This window comes from Xyrauchen texanus, unplaced genomic scaffold (genome assembly GCF_025860055.1).
Source record: "Xyrauchen texanus isolate HMW12.3.18 unplaced genomic scaffold, RBS_HiC_50CHRs HiC_scaffold_485, whole genome shotgun sequence".
NCBI lineage: Eukaryota > Metazoa > Chordata > Actinopteri > Cypriniformes > Catostomidae > Xyrauchen > Xyrauchen texanus.
The window spans coordinates 1-26,776 of NW_026266453.1; the positions used below are offsets into that span (position 1 = coordinate 1).

General features: G+C 41.2%; 2 protein-coding genes, 1 long non-coding RNA gene and 1 pseudogene across 3 annotated transcripts; 2 read left to right on the top strand and 2 right to left on the bottom strand.

Moving 5' to 3' along the window:
- The first annotated feature begins 236 nt into the window (after positions 1-236).
- Positions 237-2,323, top strand: LOC127642197 (toll-interacting protein-like). The gene is made up of 2 exons (XM_052124875.1): positions 237-404; positions 1,738-2,323. Exons 1-2 carry the CDS (start codon positions 254-256, stop codon positions 1,956-1,958), a joined length of 372 nt encoding a protein of 123 aa, XP_051980835.1. The 5' UTR covers positions 237-253; the 3' UTR covers positions 1,959-2,323.
- A 2,392-nt stretch (positions 2,324-4,715) lies between these two features.
- On the bottom strand, positions 4,716-12,389 carry LOC127642195 (intestinal mucin-like protein; annotated as a pseudogene).
- A 69-nt stretch (positions 12,390-12,458) lies between these two features.
- LOC127642194 (uncharacterized) lies at positions 12,459-16,331 on the bottom strand. Its single transcript, XM_052124873.1, has 2 exons — positions 13,843-16,331; positions 12,459-13,359 (listed from the first exon to the last, which is right to left on the bottom strand). The coding sequence occupies exons 1-2, from the start codon at positions 16,329-16,331 to the stop codon at positions 12,459-12,461; spliced, it is 3,390 nt and encodes a 1,129-aa protein (XP_051980833.1).
- Positions 16,332-22,266: 5,935 nt separating this feature from the next.
- Positions 22,267-25,669, top strand: LOC127642196 (uncharacterized). Its single transcript, XR_007970322.1, has 3 exons — positions 22,267-22,333; positions 24,414-24,523; positions 25,566-25,669. It is a non-coding gene; the product is annotated as an uncharacterized LOC127642196 (long non-coding RNA).
- The last annotated feature ends 1,107 nt before the right edge of the window (positions 25,670-26,776 follow it).

Here is a 26,776-nt window from a genome sequence, read left to right on the forward strand (position 1 = left end):
TGATAAAAAAATGTGGTGTTTTGGTCAGTCTGTGATTTCAGCATATCACACAGTAATATCTCAGTTCCAAAAAGCACTGCATATTGGATTGTGTCATGCTGCATTTTTGTTTTGAGTTTAGACAGTCAAAATAACGTGCTTTTATTGCAAGAACACATTGTAAAATTCAGTTCTACAGGCTGCGAATGCAAGAACAGTAGCTTGGGTATTTCCTCCTTTATAAAAGGAACATGTCAGTTTCTGCTGTATCTCAATGTTGCTGTCTGTCTGTCATGGTGTCTGTCTCTCTCTCATTACTTGTGTTCTCTGTCAGTCAATGCCAGCAGGGATGATGATGCAGCCTCAGCCTGTGGTTCTGATGCCTACAGTATATCAACAAGGTGTTGGCTATGTGCCCATAGCAGGTTTGTTCATGTTTGTCTATGCTTAACATGTTAAGACATTATCCCTAAAAAAAACGGTTGGTCTTACACACCTAAATGCAGCATTTCAATAATAAAATCAACATAAAAGTCCTTTTATGGATATTAAAAAGTCTCTGACGTCTCTGCTGTTTTTGTAGCTTTTGACATTGATGAAACCATGAGATGGGAGATTGTCTTATTAAAGTGCACAAACTTTGTAAAGCAACAATTTTCTCAATGTCCTGACATTTGTAGGTCTCTAACACACCAGGGGCCCCATTTCAAAAGTTATGCTTTAATTCATCAGCACAAAGTCAGTGGGCATAGCCATGAATTATGGTATTTTCGAGAAGCATGTGCAAATTAGGCGCAAGTGGGTAGAGCGAAATTGTGCGCTTGGCGCTAACGGGTTGGGTCGAATGCATTTACATTGCTGAGGTTCTTCTCCGGTTATTGCACCTTCTGCATCCTATTATATAGTCCATTTCCTGGAACACCAGCGATATAAACAAAAACAGCACATTCAAAAGATCTTGTTAGTGTAAATGTATTGTATGCAATGAATTCAAAAAATAGAAATGTGACTTCTTTTGTGCATTAGCTGCGTTCATGTGTAATGTCAGGCATATTTCTATGACACTGACCGCTTTTATACGCATTGGAAATGTGGTTCAGGATTTGGATGTATGCTCCGTTTAAGTATAGCTAATGTAAGTATTATTAATCATTTTCATATACTGAGACACCAATCATGGCTAGTGTTAACAGAGATTGTATCGACAGTCAGTTCACTTCTACTGGTCAATTTAGCTTTAAAAACATGAACTTTATCACCACCCGCTGGTGGAATCTCCAAACTGCAAATGCAGAAACTACATTATTTGTTTCTCAAACGTCTTAGTGCAATGACCTGTTTCCAGGAAAAATAGCAAATTGTGCTTTGCACCACTTAATTAACATATAATACACCCACGGTTTGCGCGCATGCACCCACAGATAGTGCAAACACGCCCACTTGTGCTTTGCGCTGGCACGAACATTGGTTATGATGTAGCACACCGTCGTTGCGTGTAGTGCCGCTCTTTGTGCACAAATGAAAATAGAGCCCCAGATGTTAAACTCAGAACAATACTTGACCATAATATCCATTACTGAAAGTGTTAAACATCAAATGAATTAGCAACTGATTTTATAGGGGTTTTATATTTGCGTTTAGTAATGCCAATTATTAAACATTGCACATCTGAGTTCTTAATGAAACTGTAAGGAATAAACAGTATTATTTAGTAATGAAGTGCAAATATTCACCTCTGCTAATATATTTTACTCATAGGTGTCCCAGGTATGTACAACCAAGGTATGGTGCCCATGGGGATGCCAGTTGTACCTCCTGTTGCACCACAGAGTGCCCCGTGCAGTGAGGAGGACCTTAAAGCCATTCAGGACATGTTCCCTAACCTGGATAAGGAAGTGATTCGTACGGTGTTGGAGGCCCAACAGGGCAACAAGGATGCTGCCATAAACTCCTTGCTACAGTTGACGGAGGAGCTTTAACTGAAGAACTGTCACTCGGCCGATGAAATGTACAACTGAACCAACAATGTAGAACATTATACCAAAAACACAACACTCGCAACAAACCCCTGTAAAAATGCACACTTAATTGTAGCAAGTAAATCTAACCGCTTTCTTGTCTTTGTTACATCAGCACTCAAAATCAGAAAGTGTCTGGATATATAGAGGACGTACAATGGAGTGGTTGGCAAAGTTGTGTCCTTTGTGGGTAATATGCCATATCTGTGTTCTACTGACCCCGTGTCTTAAAGATGTTTGATATATGCTCTTGTCTGTTTGAATTTAGATGCATAAATGTACATGATTATAATTTATTTTGAAGTATATTAAAGAGATTATCTGTGTATGGCAGGTCCAGTATTTTGATACGACTTTAGTGCATGCACAAATCACACAAGTCCCATTCTCTCATCTTAATTTCCTACACTATTGTACTTGCCTAAGGGGAGTCAAAAGAACAAAAAGCACACATACAGTTATGATATGCTGTGACAGTGCTATAATATATATATATATATATATATATATATATATATATATATATATATATACTTTTAATAACATAAACAGGCTCACGACATGGATGTGCTGTCCTAATAAGTGAGAATATTCTGATAAATTGTCGATAGTTTTTGCTTGTTTTCCTGTAAATGTAGTATCTGTTCTCTCATCGCAGTACGAAAGGCAGCCATTGATTTGTTTTGAAGCCACTCTCGGATAAACTTTATATGTTGTGCTTACTCTAACTTGTGTCAGAGACTGTTTAGCCCAAAATAACTTGAGTTAAACTGGAACGCCCAATGCCATGTTACAGAATGGGGGTATCTCGAGACACGTTTTTCAAAGTTTCAAACTACATGGAGAAACGGAAGTCCCGCCAAAGATACCAGATAACAGGTACCTCTAGAAAGCGCATTGGCATTAATGGCCTGAAACTGGCATTTTTTAGCATGGTATGATATAAAGCATAATTTTAGACACCATTGTTGTCAGATTTTACTGCTGATCTAATAAAATGTCCTTTGATCTTAACCTTGACCAACCATTTTAGAGATTTTGGTCTGTCCCCATTCAAACAGATAGGAGCTGTACTTTTGTGCCTCTTGTATCTATGGAAAATAGCTGCCTGGGAATGTTCCCAAGATGGCCGTTGAGTGAGTGAATGAATAAATGAATGTTACACTTATATAGCGTTTATCGGACACTACACTCAAATCGCTTTATATAGGGAACAGAGGAATATCCTCAACCACCACCACTGTACAGCATCCATCTGGAGGTGTGGCAGCCATATTGCGCCAGTAGGCTATCCTCACCACCACACACCAACTATTCCAAACTAGTGGACTGACTTGCCTTGAAAGGGAGTTTTCTTGTATTAAGACCCCGTCACACTTCATAACAAACTCTAAGTATACACGGGTGTAACATCATTTAGAACAAAATCTGGCCAAACGAAGTTGTTTTTGAGTTTGTTTTGGTGGTTCATATCAGCTAGCCAGTGAGACATTTTAGGAAATCTTTGTGCCAGCTGCTAAACAGCTCATTGGTCCAAGTAATTGGTAGGTGTCCTGGGGCTCATACTTGGCAACAATTGAGTGTAGTGTCAGAAATGTGATATATAAATGTAACATTCATTCAATAAAGCTCATTCTGATTATGATGAACAAGTGAAAAGATACACTTATACAAAATATACGTCTATGTTTCTTCTCAAGTAAATGTGTCTTGGTTTAAAATTTGTAGATCATTTTAAATGGAAAACTAGACAAAAATGCTTGATAACAATAGGATTTGTTTGCAATTAATTTTTTAATGAATTAAACTTTTGGATTATTACATTTTTTGTGTGTGATTCAATTAATGTTATTTAGAGGTATATTTAAAAGAGGATTTTGTTCTCTTTATTGTTAGTAAGGATGTTTAATACAACATTTTAAGTCAGGGCACAAGCTGAATAATCGGTTAAGAGATAATGATTAATCATTTCGATAATCGACCAAATAGTTGAATAATCATTATATATACACATACACAAATCATCTGCATCATCTTTATATTGGGGGCCTTTCTCATTAAATGTTAACATGTGCGATTAATTGCGATTAATCGGCATGCAATTATTTTGCTAATAAATAATAATCGAATAACAGCCCTAATTCGAAGCTAATTGTTCACCATTCAACTCTATATGGTCATCCGGCTGCTAATAAAAATGGCTACGGTTAGCATGCTTACTGCAATGAGTAATCCAAACAGCAACACTTTTACTGTTTACCTCTTTTACAACAACTGTGCTGTGAAATGTACAGTTAACATTATAGAAACTGTGTCTTGTTATGGCGAAAGCATGCTTTAAAATACCTTTGCATTTAGAAAGGATAAAGCTTGAAGAGTCATCACTGGCCTTCTCAATGGGAAACTTCATTTCAAATAAATGTATGATATTCATTAAAAATCTGTGTTATGGATTCTAGGCCACAGTGGACGCTTGTATAGCTACGTTTCTGGTTAGTCTGATAATAGTGAACTAGTACTCAGTACTAAAGGTTTTGGTTGTATGATAATCTTGATGAGGCTTAGGTGCTATTTCATGCTTTTTTTGCTGTAAATTATGTAAATGTAAATTATTTATATGAGCACATCAATGGTAGCCCAGTTTATAAAATTCCTCTAAATGGCAGAAATCCCTTCCACAAATATCTTAAAAAAAAATGAGCGCTTGAAAACTTCAGTTTGCAATAGTTTATTGAGAACTACTAGACAAGAAACAAAAGAGCTGTCATTGTCACAAATATTTAAAAGCGTTCAAACATACAGACACACAACAATAACACTAAAACAGACAGACCTAACCTTTTAGGTATAACCTACATAATGTTGACTTACATTCAGGTTCCTTAAAGATCAAAGCTAGGTTGAATGGCGGTTAAATTAAGATTATAATGTCATGTTTAATGAGAAACACCATGAGGTCCTTATTAAATGGCACTACTGTATGGGGTCAAAGCTCACACTCTCCTGCGGCGTCGCTGTAAGATTTGACCAGGGCAATCGGTGGCCTTGCAGCCACAAGACTCAATATACATATAAGAGTGGTTGATGTTTGACCCATCAGGGCAAGTCAGAGTCACTTCCTTCTTACTGGTTGTCATTTCCTGACAGCAAGAGCAAGAGTGCACCAGAGTGTTCGCCTCTGCGGAGTATCTGTTTCAACACACAAACCATTAGTCAGAGGATCACTTGTTGATTATAATGTGTACAGAGTTAATGAGAAATGAAGGTCTAGATTTAGGTACTCACATGGAGGAGGTACCACACAAGCCTGTGCAAGAGGTTATTTCCACGGGTGTGGTGCTAATACAGCCTTTGCTAACCAAGAAAGTGCTGTTTCTCTGGACATTACATCTGTTGTTCAGTGTACCTGAGAGAAATGACAAACACACGATTAGTCTTACGCAAGACATTTGGGAAGTTTTACAAAGTGGTACACCCTGTACTTACAGAAATTGTGCTAATATTGACTTTTAAGCTCTCAGTATTGACTATTTACAGCCAACTATGAATAATGGAGTAGCATGACCCACCACTTTTATCACTTACAAATCATGTATGTCAAATTAATAGATTTTTTGAGTGATTTAACAGTCAGTGGATAAATGTTTTAAAGCTGTAAATCAAAGGAAAAAAATAAACTTTCAATTGAGTTCATCAATCTGTCCGTGGTAGACATAAGAGATGTTTTCATAGGACGCGTTCTTCACGTTCCACCTGTACAATGCCTCAAACGGGCGCTGTTTGGTGCATGTCACTGTGGTTGCATCGCATTTCACTGGTTTTCAGCATCTCTAGCCATAAACGCGGCATTTTTAGGATGCTATCAATTTAAGCCCAAAGTATACTTAAATTTTGATGTGAACTATCAGCGTCTACATACAGTCGAACACTAAGCCTGTCAAATTTTACTTTATATAAATGTGTGCAATTGCCGCATGCATGCTATGAATATTATTAGACACCAGACAATTTCTCTTCAGGAGTTTAGACCCATAAAGGTGCCTTAAAATTCTTTCAGACTCAAATTACACAAATGCAGGTATCGCTTGACCTCCTCAAACATGCACTCTTGATGTGCACATCTACTGTTATTGCTTTTTAATGGTAAATGGTCTGCACATATATAGCACCTTTTTTAACATTAGCGGTTACCAAAGCGCTTTACACTGTGACTCATTCCCCCATTCACACACACATTCACATAAATTCATACATCAATGATGGCAGAGCTGCCATGCAAGGCACTAGCCTGCAATTGGGAGCAACTTGGGGTTCAGTGTTTTGCCCAAGGACACTTCGGCATGTGGACTCATGTGGGTCGGGAATCGAATCGCCAACCCTGCGATTAGTGGACAACCCACTCTACCACCTGAGCCACAGCAGCCACATAACACATTTTACCTTCGTCTCCTGTTTTTACTGGCGGTTACATCTTATTCTAGAGCTTCTTCATGACAGCAAAGGCTCAGATGTGAGTGTTGCCACCTTGTGGACCCACTAGTTCGTGCAAATAATTCCAGGTGCATGCGCAGTCAGAGATGCTTGTGGTTAGAAAAATTGGACTGCTAGCATTCAGTGCTCGAGCACTCTGAGATTAGTGTCACGCGTGACCATCTGTGTCTGACCAAAGTACAGTTTGGGCTTTAAATGCAGTATGAATCTTCTCAAGACCTTGGGATTCTGCGGAGAATTGGGAGTTGCGCGTACTGCCCAGTGCTGACAGTGACTTGCAAAAACATGGAGGCATTACAGTAAGCTTTATGTGCTCTGTTGGTTGGACAATTCCTTATTACGATTACTTAATTTTGAAATTAGCGTTATTTTTATATCATTAATTGCACTGACTTTGCATGTTAAATTATTAGCCTTAATATTTTTGCCATTACTGTAAAATTAATCCTGATTTATGTTCCCAAATAAGCATCTCAAATGTCTTAGAAGAGACTCTTACTGTATGTGAAATTTTGTACTTACATGTTGCACAGCAGCCATCTGCATCCATTGTTTCTGTTCCCTGTAGGAAAAAAAGAAACACCATTTTCAATTCCACTGAATTCATATAACAGTGTTCCCACAGTTTAAACAACATAGTGTCATGTGCAGGCCACTCACAGGAATACAGTCTTCAGGGTTGAAGGGTGGACAAGTGGTCTTAGTCCCAACTGCAACTGGGTTCCCATTAATTAGTTCACAATTGTATTTCATACATTGATCATTAGTTGGCTTCCATGTCTGGTTAACCTGTAAGAGGGACGATTGAAAAAAAAAAAGAGTAAATGCTTATTGTAGATGTAAATGTTAATTAATTTGACTTTCCAATGGACTTCAGTCCAGCCGAATTGTGTGTCCATTCGATAGGTAAAATTGTAGTTTATTTTGACGTTGATCGCTCAGTTGATGAAATATTACAAATGCATCTTTACAAAAACAATTTCTTCATCCGGAAAATATTGCTTGTAAAAATGAAAAGTAACCTAGCACATTAAGATCGTAAAGCCCACTGAACGGACTGTATGTCTATTCCTTACAACCTCATTTCCATTAGTTTTCTGCTGTTTACGTTAAGTAAGGTCTATTCAAATGTTAAAATGCTGATCTAAATAGGACACACGTGGATAAAAACTCACCAGGATTGTGTGTGGGACATTATCGTGCACAACCACACAATTAGAGCTCACACACTGTCCACAGCACTGACCAGGAAGAACTTGGTATTCTTGACCCTACAGGACATAAGAGGGAGAAAGGTATAAGATTGACTGACAACTGACACCAAACAGGGCATTAAAAGGCAGCTATATCTTCTGCGACTCTTTCTTTGCTAATGGTTCACACCCCCAAATTCTTTGAGGCTTATAGAAAAACAAACCGAGAGGGCACAGAAGCATTTAACCCTAAACCAATATACAAACAGTTTTTTACACAAAGTGATTGTCACAACTTTTTCTATACCTCTGGACATTCAGTGTAGCAGTCAGCGATCACACACTCTTGAGCAAACAGCATCGTGTCAGGATCTACGTTCGAACCGCAGGTACACATCATACAAGGATCATAACTTGGCATTGGTGAGCCAGGCTGGAGAGAAAGAGCGAGAGAGTTATGAAGTGTGTGCAGAAGGTGTTTTAGAGACATGATCAATTAGATTAATCAGTGCATTATGTGAATAATTCAAATACATCTTAAAACCCTAGTGCATATAATGGCTAATTGTGTTTATATAAGGAACTAATATCTTATCTTACCTGATACACTGTTGTATTAGAGACACAGACTTCCATGGGTGCTGTAAAGATTGAGAAGCAAATTAGTATACAGTAAACATTTGCATTGCACAACACCAAACAGTACAGCATTCTCATTTACTGAGAGCGACTGGTTCATACTCACTGCAGTCATAACCTGGACAGCAGCTCTCTGAAGTAACATTGATGGACAGTGCAAAGCCAGGTGGACACTGGATTGCAGGAACAGGGCACAGACTCATATCGCAATCTACAGAATAATGACAAAAATGGTTAAACATTTTGAGCCAGCTTTGGCATTTCAGTGCAACACTTCTTGTTGAAGATTGGCTGTCTTCGAATCACTTACTGCATTCATAGCTCTCACAGCAGTCCACTGTTGAGATGACAAGCACTTGTCCGGGCTCATTACAAGTAACTTGTTCCACTGCAGGGCAGGTTACAGGCTGGCAACGGACACTGATGGAATCCCGTCACACTCGCAAATTTCACATCCACTCTTCCACGTGTCATTGGGCTGCAAAACCAGAAGACAGGATTGAGTAAAGGAGCCAGTATGTAGGCATCTGAAATCACTTTTTACATACTTGGAAAAGAGAATTCATACCTGTTTTGGGATGCCGTCAGGGCCGGTGCAAGCTTGAGGATAAAAAGAAGTAATGAATCCAAATAATTCAGACCATGTCCTCAGTTTTATCAGGGTTTATGTGTTCTATAATTGTCCTTTCAATCGAATATCTCGATAACTCGTTATAAATCATATATTGTATGGATGAAATAAACAGGACAAAGTACTCACCACATGAGGCAACGCAGACATCCGAATAGGAACTGAACAAAACAGATCCTTCCTCACAAAAGCATCCCTCACTCATGCTGGTGCTGGACGTCTCGTTCAAATACTTATCATTGTACCTGCACACCAAATAAAGATTCAATCAGGTATGCTCCAAGAGTTCGAGATAGGATTACAAATTCATCAACTTATTTTCTTAATGAAAATAGACATTTCTAAAGATAATCATTGTTTGATGAATATCAACTATGCATGTGCTGGTAATGTTTTTCAACAGGAATATGACAGGTGTATATGTAACCAGTCCTGGTCGCCCCGCTCCGAACGGGACTCAAACCGATGTCTCCGGCGTGGGAGGCGGGTGCGCTAACAAGGAGGCTAAAGGCTACAGCCTCTAGCGTCAGTCGCTAGTGCACCTCTTGAGGTCAGGAGAGTGAGGTTTACAGCTATCTACTGGCTGGTTCCCATTACACTCACCCCCCTAAACCTCACTCCCATCTGGTTCACAGCACCATTGTAACCAGTCCTGGTCGCCCCGCTCCGAACGGGACTCGAACCGGCGTATATATATATATATATATATATATATATATAGTGTTTGGAGCTTTTGGAAAAGGTGTTAAAAATCATTTATTTACTGAGCATTGCAGGTTGGTTCCACTGCTGGGCCACAATGATTGTACACTTTAGAGGCAGGACATGTAACCTCTATGAACAAGAAAAGACAAAATCTAATGTTAAAAAGAACAGTCATCTAGTACACATTGTTTTGTCATGTTCTATATGCAAATCTCATATTCTATGTTTACTATTGTCTGTCCAATACTACCATTTTCTATGTGAAATATACCCAAGAGGTACTTTTTTTGTCTTTGATCCTTCAAATGACACCTATCTGTATACAGTCTTAAAAGCGAATTCAAAAACTTCGAATAGTAATGTCAGTTCAGAATATAATGTAGTAATTAAATGCATTAACAGTTTTATTATTATTCCTTATAAAAGACAGAAAACTATATAGTACCACATTCTCCATTGGTATGACTTCTCCAGTCCACACAAATGCCTTCCTTAGCACAGGCAGAAGCGTAGGCTTGTAAACTGGAACAGCCAGAAACCACTGTGGTGCAAACATCAAATCTACAACCCTCCACATAGATATCAGAAGAGATTGCTTTGCGGCATTCCTCAAACACCCTGTCATAAGATCACAAGAGTATCAAACCCAATGAACAGGTCAAAGATAATAGGCATTGGGAAGCCATTAAAGCTAGATTGAGACATTTTTATCGATATTTTAATACTTTCTCCAAAATCAATTTATACATAGACAATTATAAGTAAACCATTGGCAATTTAAAAAATTTCCCTGTAAAGTGTGAACACCATCAAAACACTGGTCTGCTTGTTTAAGTAGCTTGTCCAGCCCGACAAAGCAACATTGACTCAACCAATAGTGAGAGTTTATGGTCAGAATACTTGACCAATGGCAGGTGGGTGTGCTTAGAAAACATGTTTGGAAACAATCAGTATTGCTTCAACTCTAGTGGCGCAGAAATGCCACACTTCAGCTTTAAAAAGTGTACTGGCTTTCCCACTATGTTTTAAAGGATCCTTGCCTGCTATTGATGAGCTCACAAATAGATGGCTTGCAAGTGCTCTGAGTGCTTTCAGGATGCTTGGTGGTAGATAATGGTGCAGGGGTGGGCAGAACACAGTCCTCATTTGGAAGCTGCCAGTCAAAGGCTGTTTCAAGGCAAGACTTAACCTCACCAGATGTAGAGCTGCAGTCATTCTCTTTGATGTTATCACAGGTACCTGTGGGGGAATATGACGATTATGACATATGCATAAATTATTTTCCTTGCATACTGTATGCTTGCATATATGCACCTGTTAGTAATGTGTGTAACTGAAATAGCCAATACCCACATACTGCAGTGACCACATACCTCTGGCCATGTAGTGTATTCTGACTCCTATTTTGATTCAGGCTTAAGAAATATTAACATGGATATATGTGTTTTATGAGTAAATGCTTGTATGAGGAAATCAATCACTCACCACACAGGCCCTCTGTGTTTTGCTGGAAGACTGAAAAAGGCAAGTTTATAGCAAATGTCGTCCCTGTATAGGTAACCTGAGCCTGAATTTCTGGAATCTCCAACATGACTTCGACACCAGTGCTAGTAATTACCAGGTACGCCATTTTTGAAAGCCGGGTAGACTTGTTTCTGGTCAATCATCACCTACAATTTTCCAAGATATTCAAATAGAGTGACAATGGGGACAATTGTACAAAAATATATATCTGAAACAATAAAATATTACATGTATAGAAGGTGACAAATAATTACCACATTGTTGACAACATCAGAAATAAGGGTTTGGGTTAAAACAATCTCCTGTGATTTGTAATTTATTATTAGAGCCTGTGAACAGAAAGAACCTCCAGCATTGCAATATTGCTTATCATGGACAATCATTAGATTATGTGTCTGTACTGATTCTTGAAATAATATGTATGAGCAGTGGTTTTCAAATGTATAATCTTGTCCATCAAACGTCACATAATGGTTGCCACCCCATCCGTTACAAAAGCCTGCAAAAATACAAACATGTTAACAGTCACTTTGGTAAAATATACATGTAAACATTATGTGTTAAAATACAGTATTTGCAGTGTTACAGATATAAGATAACCCGTGCTAAACTTACATTCACATTCATATGTGAAACAGCAGCCAGTAGCATCATAGACTTTAATTGGGGTGCGACCATTTTCACAGTTGGGAAGCTGAACTGGCTCACATTCATACGGTTTGTAGACAACAGTGCCGTTCATACAGGTTGCTGCTGTGCAGTTATCAATCTCCCAGGTTTCACCACTCTGTTATTTAATGCAGAAATAAACATACACTGAATAATAAATATAAACATAAGTTATTTTCCCCTTTTTATGTACAATTCCTTTAAACATTTATGTGGAACAGATGTATGACAAAGTTGAGGATATATTAATCATCATCTGACTTATGGTGTACCTGTTTTGGTGGGTCAAGAGCATCACAATTAGGCCCAAAGGTTGTACTTGGTACTTCTGAGGTTGTTGTGGTTGTGGACATGAATGTAACAGGGTGTTTTGTGCCCAGGGAACTGTTGGTTGTTGTTGAACTAGAAGAGGTTGTTGTTTCAGAGGGTATAGTTGGTGATGAAGTAGGCTGGCAAGATGTTGATGTCTTTACAATACTGCAAGTTACATTACAGTATGCCGTAAAGCACCAACCAAAGCCATCAGTCACATTATAAATTAGATCCCTGAAAAAGATAGAAGTTATAATTTTTTTTTCTTTTCTAAATCACAAAATTGAATAAGGAAAGTCAAGAAGTATAGGACTTTCTACCTGGTTGAAAATTTGTGGCATTCACTAAGCAGCAAATACTAGAAGTGGAGGAGAATACAGGAGATACTGTAGTCACTGGAAGGACGCCAGTGAAAGATGGCAAGGTTTGAGTAATAGGTGCGATTGAGGTCTCCATAGATGTGGATGAGTGGAAAACAATAGAAGTGGTACTAGTGATAGTTGAAAGATTTTCTGTAATTGGTGAAATGGATGATCTGTACAATGTTGTGGTTGTCTCAAAAGCTGAAGTATTGTTGTGAAGTGGAGTAGTACTTTGATCCTTGACAAGGATAGAAGTAGATGGGATTGCAGTTGTAATGGATGCAGTAGTTGTGGCAACTCTTATTGGTGCTGATGATCCTGTAGATGATCGGACAGTAGTGCTTCCCTCCTTGACAATGACAGTAGTGGATGGGATGACTGGTGTGGTGGTTGAAAGAGTTGTTTCGGCTGTGAGGGGCTCTGTTGTTGAAGAAACTCCCTCAGTGCTAATCTCAGGTGCAGTGGATGACTCAGCTGGAGTTGTTGTAGGTACAACTATTGTAATTGGCACCGTAGTTGTGGTAGTTTGTGTTGTTGGTTGGGTTGAAGTAACGACAGGTATTGAGGTTTGTTTCACTGGCACAGATGAGCTTACAGATGTTGACGTTTCAGAAGGTGTAGATGTATTTTCTACAAAAGTTGTTGTGGCACTAGTTGTTGTTGTTGTTTGACTTGTTGGACCAGGCGTCATCTCCTTTGGCGGCTTGGTAGTGGTGGACAAAGGTGTTTGAGATGTGGTTATTTCATTTTCAGTTACAGTCTCAGTTGTGGTTGGTTCTCCAGTAGTTTGAGTATTTGTAGATGATGCAGTAGTTGTGGCAACTCTTATTGGTGCTGATGATCCTGTAGATGATCGGACAGTAGTGCTTCCCTCCTCGACAATGACAGTAGTGGATGGGATGACTGGTGTGGTGGTTGAAAGAGTTGTTTCGGCTGTGAGGGGCTCTGTTGTTGAAGAAACTCCCTCAGTGCTAATCTCAGGTGCAGTGGATGACTCAGCTGGAGTTGTTGTAGATACAACTGTTGTAATTGGCACCGTAGTTGTGGTTGTTAGCGTTGTTGGTTGTGTTGTAGTAGCGACTGGTATTGAGGTTTGTTTCATTGGCACAGATGAGCTTACAGATGTTGGCGTTTCAGAAGGTGTAGATGTATTTTCTTCAAAAGTTGTTGTGGCAATAGTTGTTGTTTGGCTTGTTGGCCCAGACGTCATCTCCTTTGGCGGCTTGGTAGTTGTGGACAAAGGTGTCTGAGATGTGGTTATTTCATTTTCAGTTACAGTCTCAGTTGTGGTTGGTTCTCCAGTTGTTTGAGTATTTGTAGATGATGCAGTAGTTGTGGCAACTCTTATTGGTGCTGATGATCCTGTAGATGATCGGACAGTAGTGCTTACCTCCTCGACAATGACAGTAGTGGATGGGATGACTGGTGTGGTGGTTGAAAGAGTTGTTTCGGCTGTGAGGGGCTCTGTTGTTGAAGAAACTCCCTCAGTGCTAATCTCAGGTGCAGTGGATGACTCAGCTGGAGTTGTTGTAGATACAACTGTTGTAATTGGCACCGTAGTTGTGCTTGTTAGCGTTGTTGGTTGTGTTGAAGTAACGACTGGTATTGAGGTTTGTTTCATTGGCACAGATGAGCTTACAGATGTTGACGTTTCAGAAGGTGTAGATGTATTTTCTTCAAAAGTTGTTGTGGCAATAGTTGTTGTTGTTTGACTTGTTGGACCAGACGTCATCTCCTTTGGCAGCTTGGTAGTGGTGGACAAAGGTGTCTGAGATGTGGTTATTTCATTTTCAGTTACAGTCTCAGTTGTGGTTGGTTCTCCAGTTGTTTGAGTATTTGTAGATGATGCAGTAGTTGTGGCAACTCTTATTGGTGCTGACGATCCCGTAGATGATCGGACAGTAGTGCTTCCCTCCTCGACAATGACAGTAGTGGATGGGATGACTGGTGTGGTGGTTGAAAGAGTTGTTTCGGCTGTGAGGGGCTCTGTTGTTGAAGAAACTCCCTCAGTGCTAATCTCAGGTGCAGTGGATGACTCAGCTGGAGTTGTTGTAGATACAACTGTTGTAATTGGCAACCTAGTTGTGGATGTTACCATTGTTGGTTGGGTTGAAGTAACGACTGGTATTGAGGTTTGTTTCATTGGCACAGATGAGCTTACAGATGTTGACGTTTCAGAAGGTGTAGATGTATTTTCTTCAAAAGTTGTTGTGGCAATAGTTGTTGTTTGGCTTGTTGGACCAGACGTCATCTCCTTTGGCGGCTTGGTAGTGGTGGACAAAGGTGTCTGAGATGTGGTTATTTCTTTTTCAGTTACAGTCTCAGTTGTGGTTGGTTCTCCAGTTGTTTGAGTATTTGTAGATGATGCAGAAGTTGTGGCAACTCTTATTGGTGCTGATGATCCTGTAGATAATCGGACAGTAGTGCTTCCCTCCTCGACAATGACAGTAGTGGATGGGATGGCTGGTGTGGTGGTTGAAAGAGTTGTTTCGGCTGTTATGGGCTCTGTTGTTGAAGAAACTCCCTCAGTGCTAATCTCAGGTGCAGTGGATGACTCAGCTGGAGTTGTTGTAGATACAACTGTTGTAATTGGCACCATAGTTGTGATTGTTAGCGTTGTTGGTTGTGTTGAAGTAACGACTGGTATTGAGGTTTGTTTCATTGGCACAGATGAGCTGACAGATGTTGACGTTTCAGAAGGTGTAGATGTATTTTCTTCAAAAGTTGTTGTGGCAATAGTTGTTGTTTGGCTTGTTGGACCAGACGTCATCTCCTTTGGTGGCTTGGTAGTGGTGGACAAAGGTGTCTGAGATGTGGTTATTTCATTTTCAGTTACAGTCTCAGTTGTGGTTGGTTCTCCAGTTGTTTGAGTATTTGTAGATGATACAGTAGTTGTGGCAACTCTTATTGGTGCTGATGATCCTGTAGATGATCGGACAGTAGTGCTTCCCTCCTCGACAATGACAGTAGTGGATAGGATGACTGGTGTGGTGGTTGAAAGAGTTGTTTCTGCTGTGAGGGGCTCTGTTGTTGAAGAAACTCCCTCAGTGCTAATCTCAGGTACAGTGGATGACTCAGCTGGAGTTGTTGTAGATACAACTGTTGTAATTGGCACCGTAGTTGTGGTTGTTAGCGTTGTTGGTTGGGTTGAAGTAACGACTGGTATTGAGGTTTGTTTCATTGGCACAGATGAGCTTACAGATGTTGACGTTTCAGAAGGTGTAGATGTATTTTCTTCAAAAGTTGTTGTGGCAATAGTTGTTGTTTGGCTTGTTGGACCAGATGTCATCTCCTTTGGCGGCTTGGTAGTGGTGGACAAAGGTGTCTGAGATGTGGTTATTTCATTTTCAGTTACAGTCTCAGTTGTGGTTGGTTCTCCAGTTGTTTGAGTATTTGTAGATGATGCAGTAGTTGTGGCAACTCTTATTGGTGCTGATGATCCTGTAGATAATCGGACAGTAGTGCTTCCCTCCTCGACAATGACAGTAGTGGATGGGATGGCTGGTGTGGTGGTTGAAAGAGTTGTTTCGGCTGTTATGGGCTCTGTTGTTGAAGAAACTCCCTCAGTGCTAATCTCAGGTGCAGTGGATGACTCAGCTGGAGTTGTTGTAGATACAACTGTTGTAATTGGCACCGTAGTTGTGGTTGTTAGCGTTGTTGGTTGGGTTGAAGTAACGACTGGTATTGAGGTTTGTTTCATTGGCACAGATGAGCTTACAGATGTTGACGTTTCAGAAGGTGTAGATGTATTTTCTTCAAAAGTTGTTGTGGCAATAGTTGTTGTTTGGCTTGTTGGACCAGATGTCATCTCCTTTGGCGGCTTGGTAGTGGTGGACAAAGGTGTCTGAGATGTGGTTATTTCTTTTCAGTTACAGTCTCAGTTGTGGTTGGTTCTCCAGTTGTTTGAGTATTTGTAGATGATGCAGAAGTTGTGGCAACTCTTATTGGTGCTGATGATCCTGTAGATAATCGGACAGTAGTGCTTCCCTCCTCGACAATGACAGTAGTGGATGGGATGGCTGGTGTGGTGGTTGAAAGAGTTGTTTCGGCTGTTATGGGCTCTGTTGTTGAAGAAACTCCCTTAGTGCTAATCTCAGGTGCAGTGGATGACTCAGCTGGAGTTGTTGTAGATACAACTGTTGTAATTGGCACCGTAGTTGTGATTGTTAGCGTTGTTGGTTGTGTTGAAGTAACGACTGGTATTGAGGTTTGTTTCATTGGCACAGATGAGCTTACAGATGTTGACGTTTCAGAAGGTGTAGATGTATTTTCTTCAAAAGTTGTTGTGGCAATAGTTGTTGTTTGGCTTGTTGGACCAGACGTCATCTCCTTTGGCGGCTTGGTAGTGGTGGACAAAGGTGTCTGAGATGTGGTTATTTCATTTTCAGTTACAGTCTCAGTTGTGGTTGGTTCTCCAGTTGTTTGAGTATTTGTAGATGATGCAGTAGTTGTGGCAACTCTTATTGGTGCTGATGATCCTGTAGATAATCGGACAGTAGTGCTTCCCTCCTCGACAATGACAGTAGTGGATGGGATGACTGGTGTGGTGGTTGAAAGAGTTGTTTCGGCTGTTGTGGCCTCTGTTGTTGAAGAAACTCCCTTAGTGCTAATCTCAGGTGCAGTGGATGACTCAGCTGGAGTTGTTGTAGATACAACTGTTGTAATTGGCACCGTAGTTGTGATTGTTAGCGTTGTTGGTTGTGTTGAAGTAACGACTGGTATTGAGGTTTGTTTCATTGGCACAGATGAGCTTACAGATGTTGACGTTTCAGAAGGTGTAGATGTATTTTCTTCAAAAGTTGTTGTGGCAATAGTTGTTGTTGTTTGACTTGTTGGACCAGACGTAATCTCCTTTGGTGGCTTGGTAGTGGTGGACAAAGGTGTCTGAGATGTGGTTATTTCATTTTCAGTTACAGTCTCAGTTGTGGTTGGTTCTCCAGTTGTTTGAGTATTTGTAGATGATGCAGTAGTTGTGGCAACTCTTATTGGTGCTGATGATCCTGTAGATGATCGGAGAGTAGTGCTTCCTCCTCGACAATGACAGTAGTGGAAGGGATGACTGGTGTGGTGGTTGAAAGAGTTGTTTCGGCTGTTATGGGCTCTGTTGTTGAAGAAACTCCCTCAGTGCTAATCTCAGGTGCAGTGGATGACTCAGCTGGAGTTGTTGTAGATACAACTGTTGTAATTGGCACCGTAGTTGTGGTTGTTAGCGTTGTTGGTTGTGTTGAAGTAACGACTGGTATTGAGGTTTGTTTCATTGGCACAGATGAGCTTACAGATGTTGACGTTTCAGAAGGTGTAGATATATTTTCTTCAAAAGTTGTTGTGGCAATAGTTGTTGTTTGGCTTGTTGGACCAGACGTCATCTCCTTTGGTGGCTTGGTAGTGGTGGACAAAGGTGTCTGAGATGTGGTTATTTCATTTTCAGTTACAGTCTCAGTTGTGGTTGGTTCTCCAGTTGTTTGAGTATTTGTAGATGATACAGTAGTTGTGGCAACTCTTATTGGTGCTGATGATCCTGTAGATGATCGGACAGTAGTGCTTCCCTCCTCGACAATGACAGTAGTGGATGGGATGACTGGTGTGGTGGTTGAAAGAGTTGTTTCTGCTGTGAGGGGCTCTGTTGTTGAAGAAACTCCCTCAGTGCTAATCTCAGGTACAGTGGATGACTCAGCTGGAGTTGTTGTAGATACAACTGTTGTAATTGGCACCGTAGTTGTGGTTGTTAGCGTTGTTGGTTGTGTTGAAGTAACGACTGGTATTGAGGTTTGTTTCATTGGCACAGATGAGCTGACAGATGTTGACATTTCAGAAGGTGTAGATGTATTTTCTTCAAAAGTTGTTGTGGCAATAGTTGTTGTTTGGCTTGTTGGACCAGACGTCATCTCCTTTGGCGGCTTGGTAGTGGTGGACAAAGGTGTCTGAGATGTGGTTATTTCATTTTCAGTAACAGTCTCAGTTGTGGTTGGTTCTCCAGTTGTTTGAGTATTTGTAGATGATGCAGTAGTTGTGGCAACTCTTATTGGTGCTGATGATCCTGTAGATGATCGGACAGTAGTGCTTCCCTCCTCGACAATGACTGTAGTGGATGGGATGACTGGTGTGGTGGTTGAAAGAGTTGTTTCGGCTGTTATGGGCTCTGTTGTTGAAGAAACTCCCTTAGTGCTAATCTCAGGTGCAGTGGATGACTCAGCTGGAGTTGTTGTAGATACAACTGTTGTAATTGGCACCGTAGTTGTGATTGTTAGCGTTGTTGGTTGTGTTGAAGTAACGACTGGTATTGAGGTTTGTTTCATTGGCACAGATGAGCTGACAGATGTTGACATTTCAGAAGGTGTAGATGTATTTTCTTCAAAAGTTGTTGTGGCAATAGTTGTTGTTTGGCTTGTTGGACCAGACGTCATCTCCTTTGGCGGCTTGGTAGTGGTGGACAAAGGTGTCTGAGATGTGGTTATTTCATTTTCAGTTACAGTCTCAGTTGTGGTTGGTTCTCCAGTTGTTTGAGTATTTGTAGATGATGCAGTAGTTGTGGCAACTCTTATTGGTGCTGATGATCCTGTAGATGATCGGAGAGTAGTGCTTCCCTCCTCGACAATGACAGTAGTGGATGGGATGACTGGTGTGGTGGTTGAAAGAGTTGTTTCTGCTGTGAGGGGCTCTGTTGTTGAAGAAACTCCCTCAGTGCTAATCTCAGGTACAGTGGATGACTCAGCTGGAGTTGTTGTAGATACAACTGTTGTAATTGGCACCGTAGTTGTGGTTGTTAGCGTTGTTGGTTGTGTTGAAGTAACGACTGGTATTGAGGTTTGTTTCATTGGCACAGATGAGCTGACAGATGTTGACATTTCAGAAGGTGTAGATGTATTTTCTTCAAAAGTTGTTGTGGCAATAGTTGTTGTTTGGCTTGTTGGACCAGACGTCATCTCCTTTGGCGGCTTGGTAGTGGTGGACAAAGGTGTCTGAGATGTGGTTATTTCATTTTCAGTTACAGTCTCAGTTGTGGTTGGTTCTCCAGTTGTTTGAGTATTTGTAGATGATGCAGTAGTTGTGGCAACTCTTATTGGTGCTGATGATCCTGTAGATGATCGGACAGTAGTGCTTCCCTCCTCGACAATGACTGTAGTGGATGGGATGACTGGTGTGGTGGTTGAAAGAGTTGTTTCGGCGGTTATGGGCTCTGTTGTTGAAGAAACTCCCTTAGTGCTAATCTCAGGTGCAGTGGATGACTCAGCTGGAGTTGTTGTAGATACAACTGTTGTAATTGGCACCGTAGTTGTGGTTGTTAGCGTTGTTGGTTGTGTTGAAGTAACGACTGGTATTGAGGTTTGTTTCATTGGCACAGATGAGCTGACAGATGTTGACGTTTCAGAAGATGTAGATGTATTTTCTTCAAAAGTTGTTGTGGCAATAGTTGTTGTTTGGCTTGTTGGACCAGACGTCATCTCCTTTGGCGGCTTGGTAGTGGTGGACAAAGGTGTCTGAGATGTGGTTATTTCATTTTCAGTAACAGTCTCAGTTGTGGTTGGTTCTCCAGTTGTTTGAGTATTTGTAGATGATGCAGAAGTTGTGGCAACTCTTATTGGTGCTGATGATCCTGTAGATGATCGGACAGTAGTGCTTCCCTCCTCGACAATGACAGTAGTGGATGGGATGACTGGTGTGGTGGTTGAAAGAGTTGTTTCGGCTGTTATGGCCTCTGTTGTTGAAGAAACTCCCTTAGTGCTAATCTCAGGTGCAGTGGATGACTCAGCTGGAGTTGTTGTAGATACAACTGTTGTAATTGGCACCGTAGTTGTGATTGTTAGCGTTGTTGGTTGTGTTGAAGTAACGACTGGTATTGAGGTTTGTTTCATTGGCACAGATGAGCTTACAGATGTTGACGTTTCAGAAGGTGTAGATGTATTTTCTTCAAAAGTTGTTGTGGCAATAGTTGTTGTTGTTTGACTTGTTGGACCAGACGTAATCTCCTTTGGTGGCTTGGTAGTGGTGGACAAAGGTGTCTGAGATGTGGTTATTTCATTTTCAGTTACAGTCTCAGTTGTGGTTGGTTCTCCAGTTGTTTGAGTATTTGTAGATGATGCAGTAGTTGTGGCAACTCTTATTGGTGCTGATGATCCTGTAGATGATCGGAGAGTAGTGCTTCCCTCCTCGACAATGACAGTAGTGGAAGGGATGACTGGTGTGGTGGTTGAAAGAGTTGTTTCGGCTTTTATGGGCTCTGTTGTTGAAGAAACTCCCTCAGTGCTAATCTCAGGTGCAGTGGATGACTCAGCTGGAGTTGTTGTAGATACAACTGTTGTAATTGGCACCGTAGTTGTGATTGTTAGCGTTGTTGGTTGTGTTGAAGTAACGACTGGTATTGAGGTTTGTTTCATTGGCACAGATGAGCTGACAGATGTTGACGTTTCAGAAGGTGTAGATGTATTTTCTTCAAAAGTTGTTGTGGCAATAGTTGTTGTTTGGCTTGTTGGACCAGACGTCATCTCCTTTGGTGGCTTGGTAGTGGTGGACAAAGGTGTCTGAGATGTGGTTATTTCATTTTCAGTTACAGTCTCAGTTGTGGTTGGTTCTCCAGTTGTTTGAGTATTTGTAGATGATACAGTAGTTGTGGCAACTCTTATTGGTGCTGATGATCCTGTAGATGATCGGACAGTAGTGCTTCCCTCCTCGACAATGACAGTAGTGGATGGGATGACTGGTGTGGTGGTTGAAAGAGTTGTTTCTGCTGTGAGGGGCTCTGTTGTTGAAGAAACTCCCTCAGTGCTAATCTCAGGTACAGTGGATGACTCAGCTGGAGTTGTTGTAGATACAACTGTTGTAATTGGCACCGTAGTTGTGGTTGTTAGCGTTGTTGGTTGTGTTGAAGTAACGACTGGTATTGAGGTTTGTTTCATTGGCACAGATGAGCTGACAGATGTTGACGTTTCAGAAGGTGTAGATGTATTTTCTTCAAAAGTTGTTGTGGCAATAGTTGTTGTTTGGCTTGTTGGACCAGACGTCATCTCCTTTGGCGGCTTGGTAGTGGTGGACAAAGGTGTCTGAGATGTGGTTATTTCATTTTCAGTAACAGTCTCAGTTGTGGTTGGTTCTCCAGTTGTTTGAGTATTTGTAGATGATGCAGTAGTTGTGGCAACTCTTATTGGTGCTGATGATCCTGTAGATGATCGGACAGTAGTGCTTCCCTCCTCTACAATGACAGTAGTGGAAGGGATGACTGGTGTGGTGGTTGAAAGAGTTGTTTCGGCTTTTATGGGCTCTGTTGTTGAAGAAACTCCCTCAGTGCTAATCTCAGGTGCAGTGGATGACTCAGCTGGAGTTGTTGTAGATACAACTGTTGTAATTGGCACCGTAGTTGTGATTGTTAGCGTTGTTGGTTGTGTTGAAGTAACGACTGGTATTGAGGTTTGTTTCATTGGCACAGATGAGCTGACAGATGTTGACGTTTCAGAAGGTGTAGATGTATTTTCTTCAAAAGTTGTTGTGGCAATAGTTGTTGTTTGGCTTGTTGGACCAGACGTCATCTCCTTTGGTGGCTTGGTAGTGGTGGACAAAGGTGTCTGAGATGTGGTTATTTCATTTTCAGTTACAGTCTCAGTTGTGGTTGGTTCTCCAGTTGTTTGAGTATTTGTAGATGATACAGTAGTTGTGGCAACTCTTATTGGTGCTGATGATCCTGTAGATGATCGGACAGTAGTGCTTCCTCCTCGACAATGACAGTAGTGGATGGGATGACTGGTGTGGTGGTTGAAAGAGTTGTTTCTGCTGTGAGGGGCTCTGTTGTTGAAGAAACACCCTCAGTGCTAATCTCAGGTACAGTGGATGACTCAGCTGGAGTTGTTGTAGATACAACTGTTGTAATTGGCACCGTAGTTGTGATTGTTAGCGTTGTTGGTTGTGTTGAAGTAACGACTGGTATTGAGGTTTGTTTCATTGGCACAGATGAGCTTACAGATGTTGACGTTTCAGAAGGTGTAGATGTATTTTCTTCAAAAGTTGTTGTGGCAATAGTTGTTGTTGTCTGACTTGTTGGACCAGACGTGATCTCCTTTGGCGGCTTGGTAGTTGTGGACAAAGGTGTCTGAGATGTGGTTATTTCATTTTCAGTTACAGTCTCAGTTGTGGTTGGTTCTCCAGTTGTTTGAGTATTTGTAGATGATGCAGTAGTTGTGGCAACTCTTATTGGTGCTGATGATCCTGTAGATGATCGGACAGTAGTGCTTCCCTCCTCAACAATGACAGTAGTGGATGGGATGACTGGTGTGGTGGTTGAAAGAGTTGTTTCGGCTGTTATGGGCTCTGTTGTTGAAGAAACTCCCTTAGTGCTAATCTGAGGTGCAGTGGATGACTCAGCTGGAGTTGTTGTAGATACAACTGTTGTAATTGGCACTGTAGTTGTGGTTGTTAGCGTTGTTGGTTGTGTTGAAGTAACGACTGGTATTGAGGTTTGTTTCATTGGCACAGATGAGCTTACAGATGTTGACGTTTCAGAAGGTGTAGATGTATTTTCTTCAAAAGTTGTTGTGGCAATAGTTGTTGTTGTTTGACTTGTTGGACCAGACGTAATCTCCTTTGGCGGCTTGGTAGTGGTGGACAAAGGTGTCTGAGATGTGGTTATTTCATTTTCAGTTACAGTCTCAGTTGTGGTTGGTTCTCCAGTTGTTTGAGTATTTGTAGATGATGCAGTAGTTGTGGCAACTCTTATTGGTGCTGATGATCCTGTAGATGATCGGACAGTAGTGCTTCCCTCCTCAACAATGACAGTAGTGGATGGGATGACTGGTGTGGTGGTTGAAAGAGTTGTTTCGGCTGTTATGGGCTCTGTTGTTGAAGAAACTCCCTCAGTGCTAATCTCAGGTACAGTGGATGACTCAGCTGGAGTTGTTGTAGATACAACTGTTGTAATTGGCACCGTAGTTGTGGATGTTAGTGTTGTTGGTTGGGTTGAAGTAACGACTGGTCTTGAGGTTTGTTTCATTGGCACAGATGAGCTTACAGATGTTGACGTTTCAGAAGGTGTAGATGTATTTTCTTCAAAAGTTGTTGTGGCAATAGTTGTTGTTTGGCTTGTTGGACCAGACGTCATCTCCTTTGGCGGCTTGGTAGTGGTGGACAAAGGTGTCTGAGATGTGGTTATTTCATTTTCAGTTACAGTCTCAGTTGTGGTTGGTTCTCCAGTTGTTTGAGTATTTGTAGATGATGCAGAAGTTGTGGCAACTCTTATTGGTGCTGATGATCCTGTAGATGATCGGACAGTAGTGCTTCCTCCTCGACAATGACAGTAGTGGATGGGATGACTGGTGTGGTGGTTGAAAGAGTTGTTTCGGCTGTTATGGGCTCTGTTGTTGAAGAAACTCCTTAGTGCTAATCTCAGGTGCAGTGGATGACTCAGCTGGAGTTGTTGTAGATACAACTGTTGTAATTGGCACCGTAGTTGTGATTGTTAGCGTTGTTGGTTGTGTTGAAGTAACGACTGGTATTGAGGTTTGTTTCATTGGCACAGATGAGCTGACAGATGTTGACGTTTCAGAAGGTGTAGATGTATTTTCTTCAAAAGTTGTTGTGGCAATAGTTGTTGTTTGGCTTGTTGGACCAGATGTCATCTCCTTTGGTGCCTTGGTAGTGGTGGACAAAGGTGTCTGAGATGTGGTTATTTCATTTTCAGTTACAGTCTCAGTTGTGGTTGGTTCTCCAGTTGTTTGAGTATTTGTAGATGATGCAGTAGTTGTGGCAACTCTTATTGGTGCTGATGATCCTGTAGATGATCGGACAGTAGTGCTTCCCTCCTCGACAATGACAGTAGTGGATGGGTTGACTGGTGTGGTGGTTGAAAGAGTTGTTTCTGCTGTGAGGGGCTCTGTTGTTGAAGAAACTCCCTCAGTGCTAATCTCAGGTACAGTGGATGACTCAGCTGGAGTTGTTGTAGATACAACTGTTGTAATTGGCACCGTAGTTGTGGTTGTTAGCGTTGTTGGTTGTGTTGAAGTAACGACTGGTATTGAGGTTTGTTTCATTGGCACAGATGAGCTGACAGATGTTGACATTTCAGAATGTGTAGATGTATTTTCTTCAAAAGTTGTTGTGGCAATAGTTGTTGTTGTTTGGCTTGTTGGACCAGACGTCATCTCCTTTGGCAGCTTGGTAGTGGTGGACAAAGGTGTCTGAGATGTGGTTATTTCATTTTCAGTTACAGTCTCAGTTGTGGTTGGTTCTCCAGTTGTTTGAGTATTTGTAGATGATGCAGTAGTTGTGGCAGCTCTTATTGGTGCTGATGATCCTGTAGATGATCGGACAGTAGTGCTTCCCTCCTCGACAATGACAGTAGTGGATGGGATGACTGGTGTGGTGGTTGGAAAGAGTTGTTTCGGCTGTTATGGGCTCTGTTGTTGAAGAAACTCCCTCAGTGCTAATCTCAGGTGCAGTGGATGACTCAGGTGGAGTTGTTGTAGATATAACTGTTGTAATTGGCACCGTAGTTGTGGTTGTTAAAGTTGTTGGTTGTGTTGAAGTAACGACTGGTATTGAGGTTTGTTTCATTGGCACAGATGAGCTTACAGATGTTGACGTTTCAGAATGTGTAGATGTATTTTCTTCAAAAGTTGTTGTGGCAATAGTTGTTGTTGTTTGACTTGTTGGACCAGACGTAATCTCCTTTGGTGGCTTGGTAGTGGTGGACAAAGGTGTCTGAGATGTGGTTATTTCATTTTCAGTTACAGTCTCAGTTGTGGTTGGTTCTCCAGTTGTTTGAGTATTTGTAGATGATGCAGTAGTTGTGGCAACTCTTATTGGTGCTGATGATCCTGTAGATGATCGGACAGTAGTGCTTCCTCCTCGACAATGACAGTAGTGTATGGGATGACTGGTGTGGTGGTTGAAAGAGTTGTTTCGGCTGTGAGGGCGCTGTTGTTGAAGAAACTCCTCAGTGCTAATCTCAGGTACAGTGGATGACTCAGCTGGAGTTGTTGTAGATACAACTGTTGTAATTGGCACCGTAGCTGTGGTTGTTAGCGTTGTTGGTTGTGTTGAAGTAACGACTGGTATTGAGGTTTGTTTCATTGGCACAGATGAGCTGACAGATGTTGACGTTTCAGAAGGTGTAGATGTATTTTCTTCAAAAGTTGTTGTGGCAATAGTTGTTGTTTGGCTTGTTGGACCAGACGTTATCTCCTTTGGCTGCTTGGTAGTGGTGGACAAAGGTGTCTGAGATGTGGTTATTTCATTTTCAGTTACAGTCTCAGTTGTGGTTGGTTCTCCAGTTGTTTGAGTATTTGTAGATGATGCAGTAGTTGTGGCAACTCTTATTGGTGCTGATGATCCTGTAGATGATCGGACAGTAGTGCTTCCCTCCTCGACAATGACAGTAGTGGATGGGATGACTGGTGTGGTGGTTGAAAGAGTTGTTTCGGCTTTTATGGGCTCTGTTGTTGAAGAAACTCCTCAGTGCTAATCTCAGGTGCAGTGGATGACTCAGCTGGAGTTGTTGTAGATACAACTGTTGTTATTGGCACCGTAGTTGTGATTGTTAGTGTTGTTGGTTGTGTTGAAGTAACGACTGGTATTGAGGTTTGTTTCATTGGCACAGATGAGCTTACAGATGTTGACGTTTCAGAAGGTGTAGATGTATTTTCTTCAAAAGTTGTTGTGGCAATAGTTGTTGTTTGGCTTGTTGGACCAGACGTCATCTCCTTTGGCGGCTTGGTAGTTGTGGACAAAGGTGTCTGAGATGTGGTTATTTCATTTTCAGTTACAGTCTCAGTTGTGGTTGGTTCTCCAGTTGTTTGAATATTTGTAGATGATGCAGTAGTTGTGGCAACTCTTATTGGTGCTGATGATCCTGTAGATGATCGGACAGTAGTGCTTCCTCCTCGACAATGACAGTAGTGGATGGGATGACTGGTGTGGTGGTTGAAAGAGTTGTTTCGGCTGTGAGGGGCTCTGTTGTTGAAGAAACTCCCTCAGTGCTAATCTCAGGTGCAGTGGATGACTCAGCTGGAGTTGTTGTAGATACAACTGTTGTAATTGGCACCCTAGTTGTGGTTGTTAGCGTTGTTGGTTGTGTTGAAGTAACGACTGGTATTGAGGTTTGTTTCATTGGCACAGATGAGCTTACAGATGTTGACGTTTCAGAAGGTGTAGATGTATTTTCTTCAAAAATTGTTGTGGCAATAGTTGTTGTTTGGCTTGTTGGACCAGACGTCATCTCCTTTGGCGGCTTGGTAGTGGTGGACAAAGGTGTCTGAGATGTGGTTATTTCAT

Bases quoted from the DNA above. Each gene is read 5' to 3' on its own strand.
- LOC127642194 (XM_052124873.1), bottom strand. From the start codon at position 16,331: ATGACATCTGGTCCAACAAGCCAAACAACAACTATTGCCACAACAACT. The intron at 13,360-13,842 runs TACAAATACTCA...TACAGGATCATC, and splicing joins GCCACAACTACTGCATCATC to AGCACCAATAAGAGTTGCCA.
- LOC127642197 (XM_052124875.1), top strand. From the start codon at position 254: ATGTTGCTGTCTGTCTGTCATGGTGTCTGTCTCTCTCTCATTACTTGT. The intron at 405-1,737 runs GTTTGTTCATGT...TTTTACTCATAG, and splicing joins TGGCTATGTGCCCATAGCAG to GTGTCCCAGGTATGTACAAC.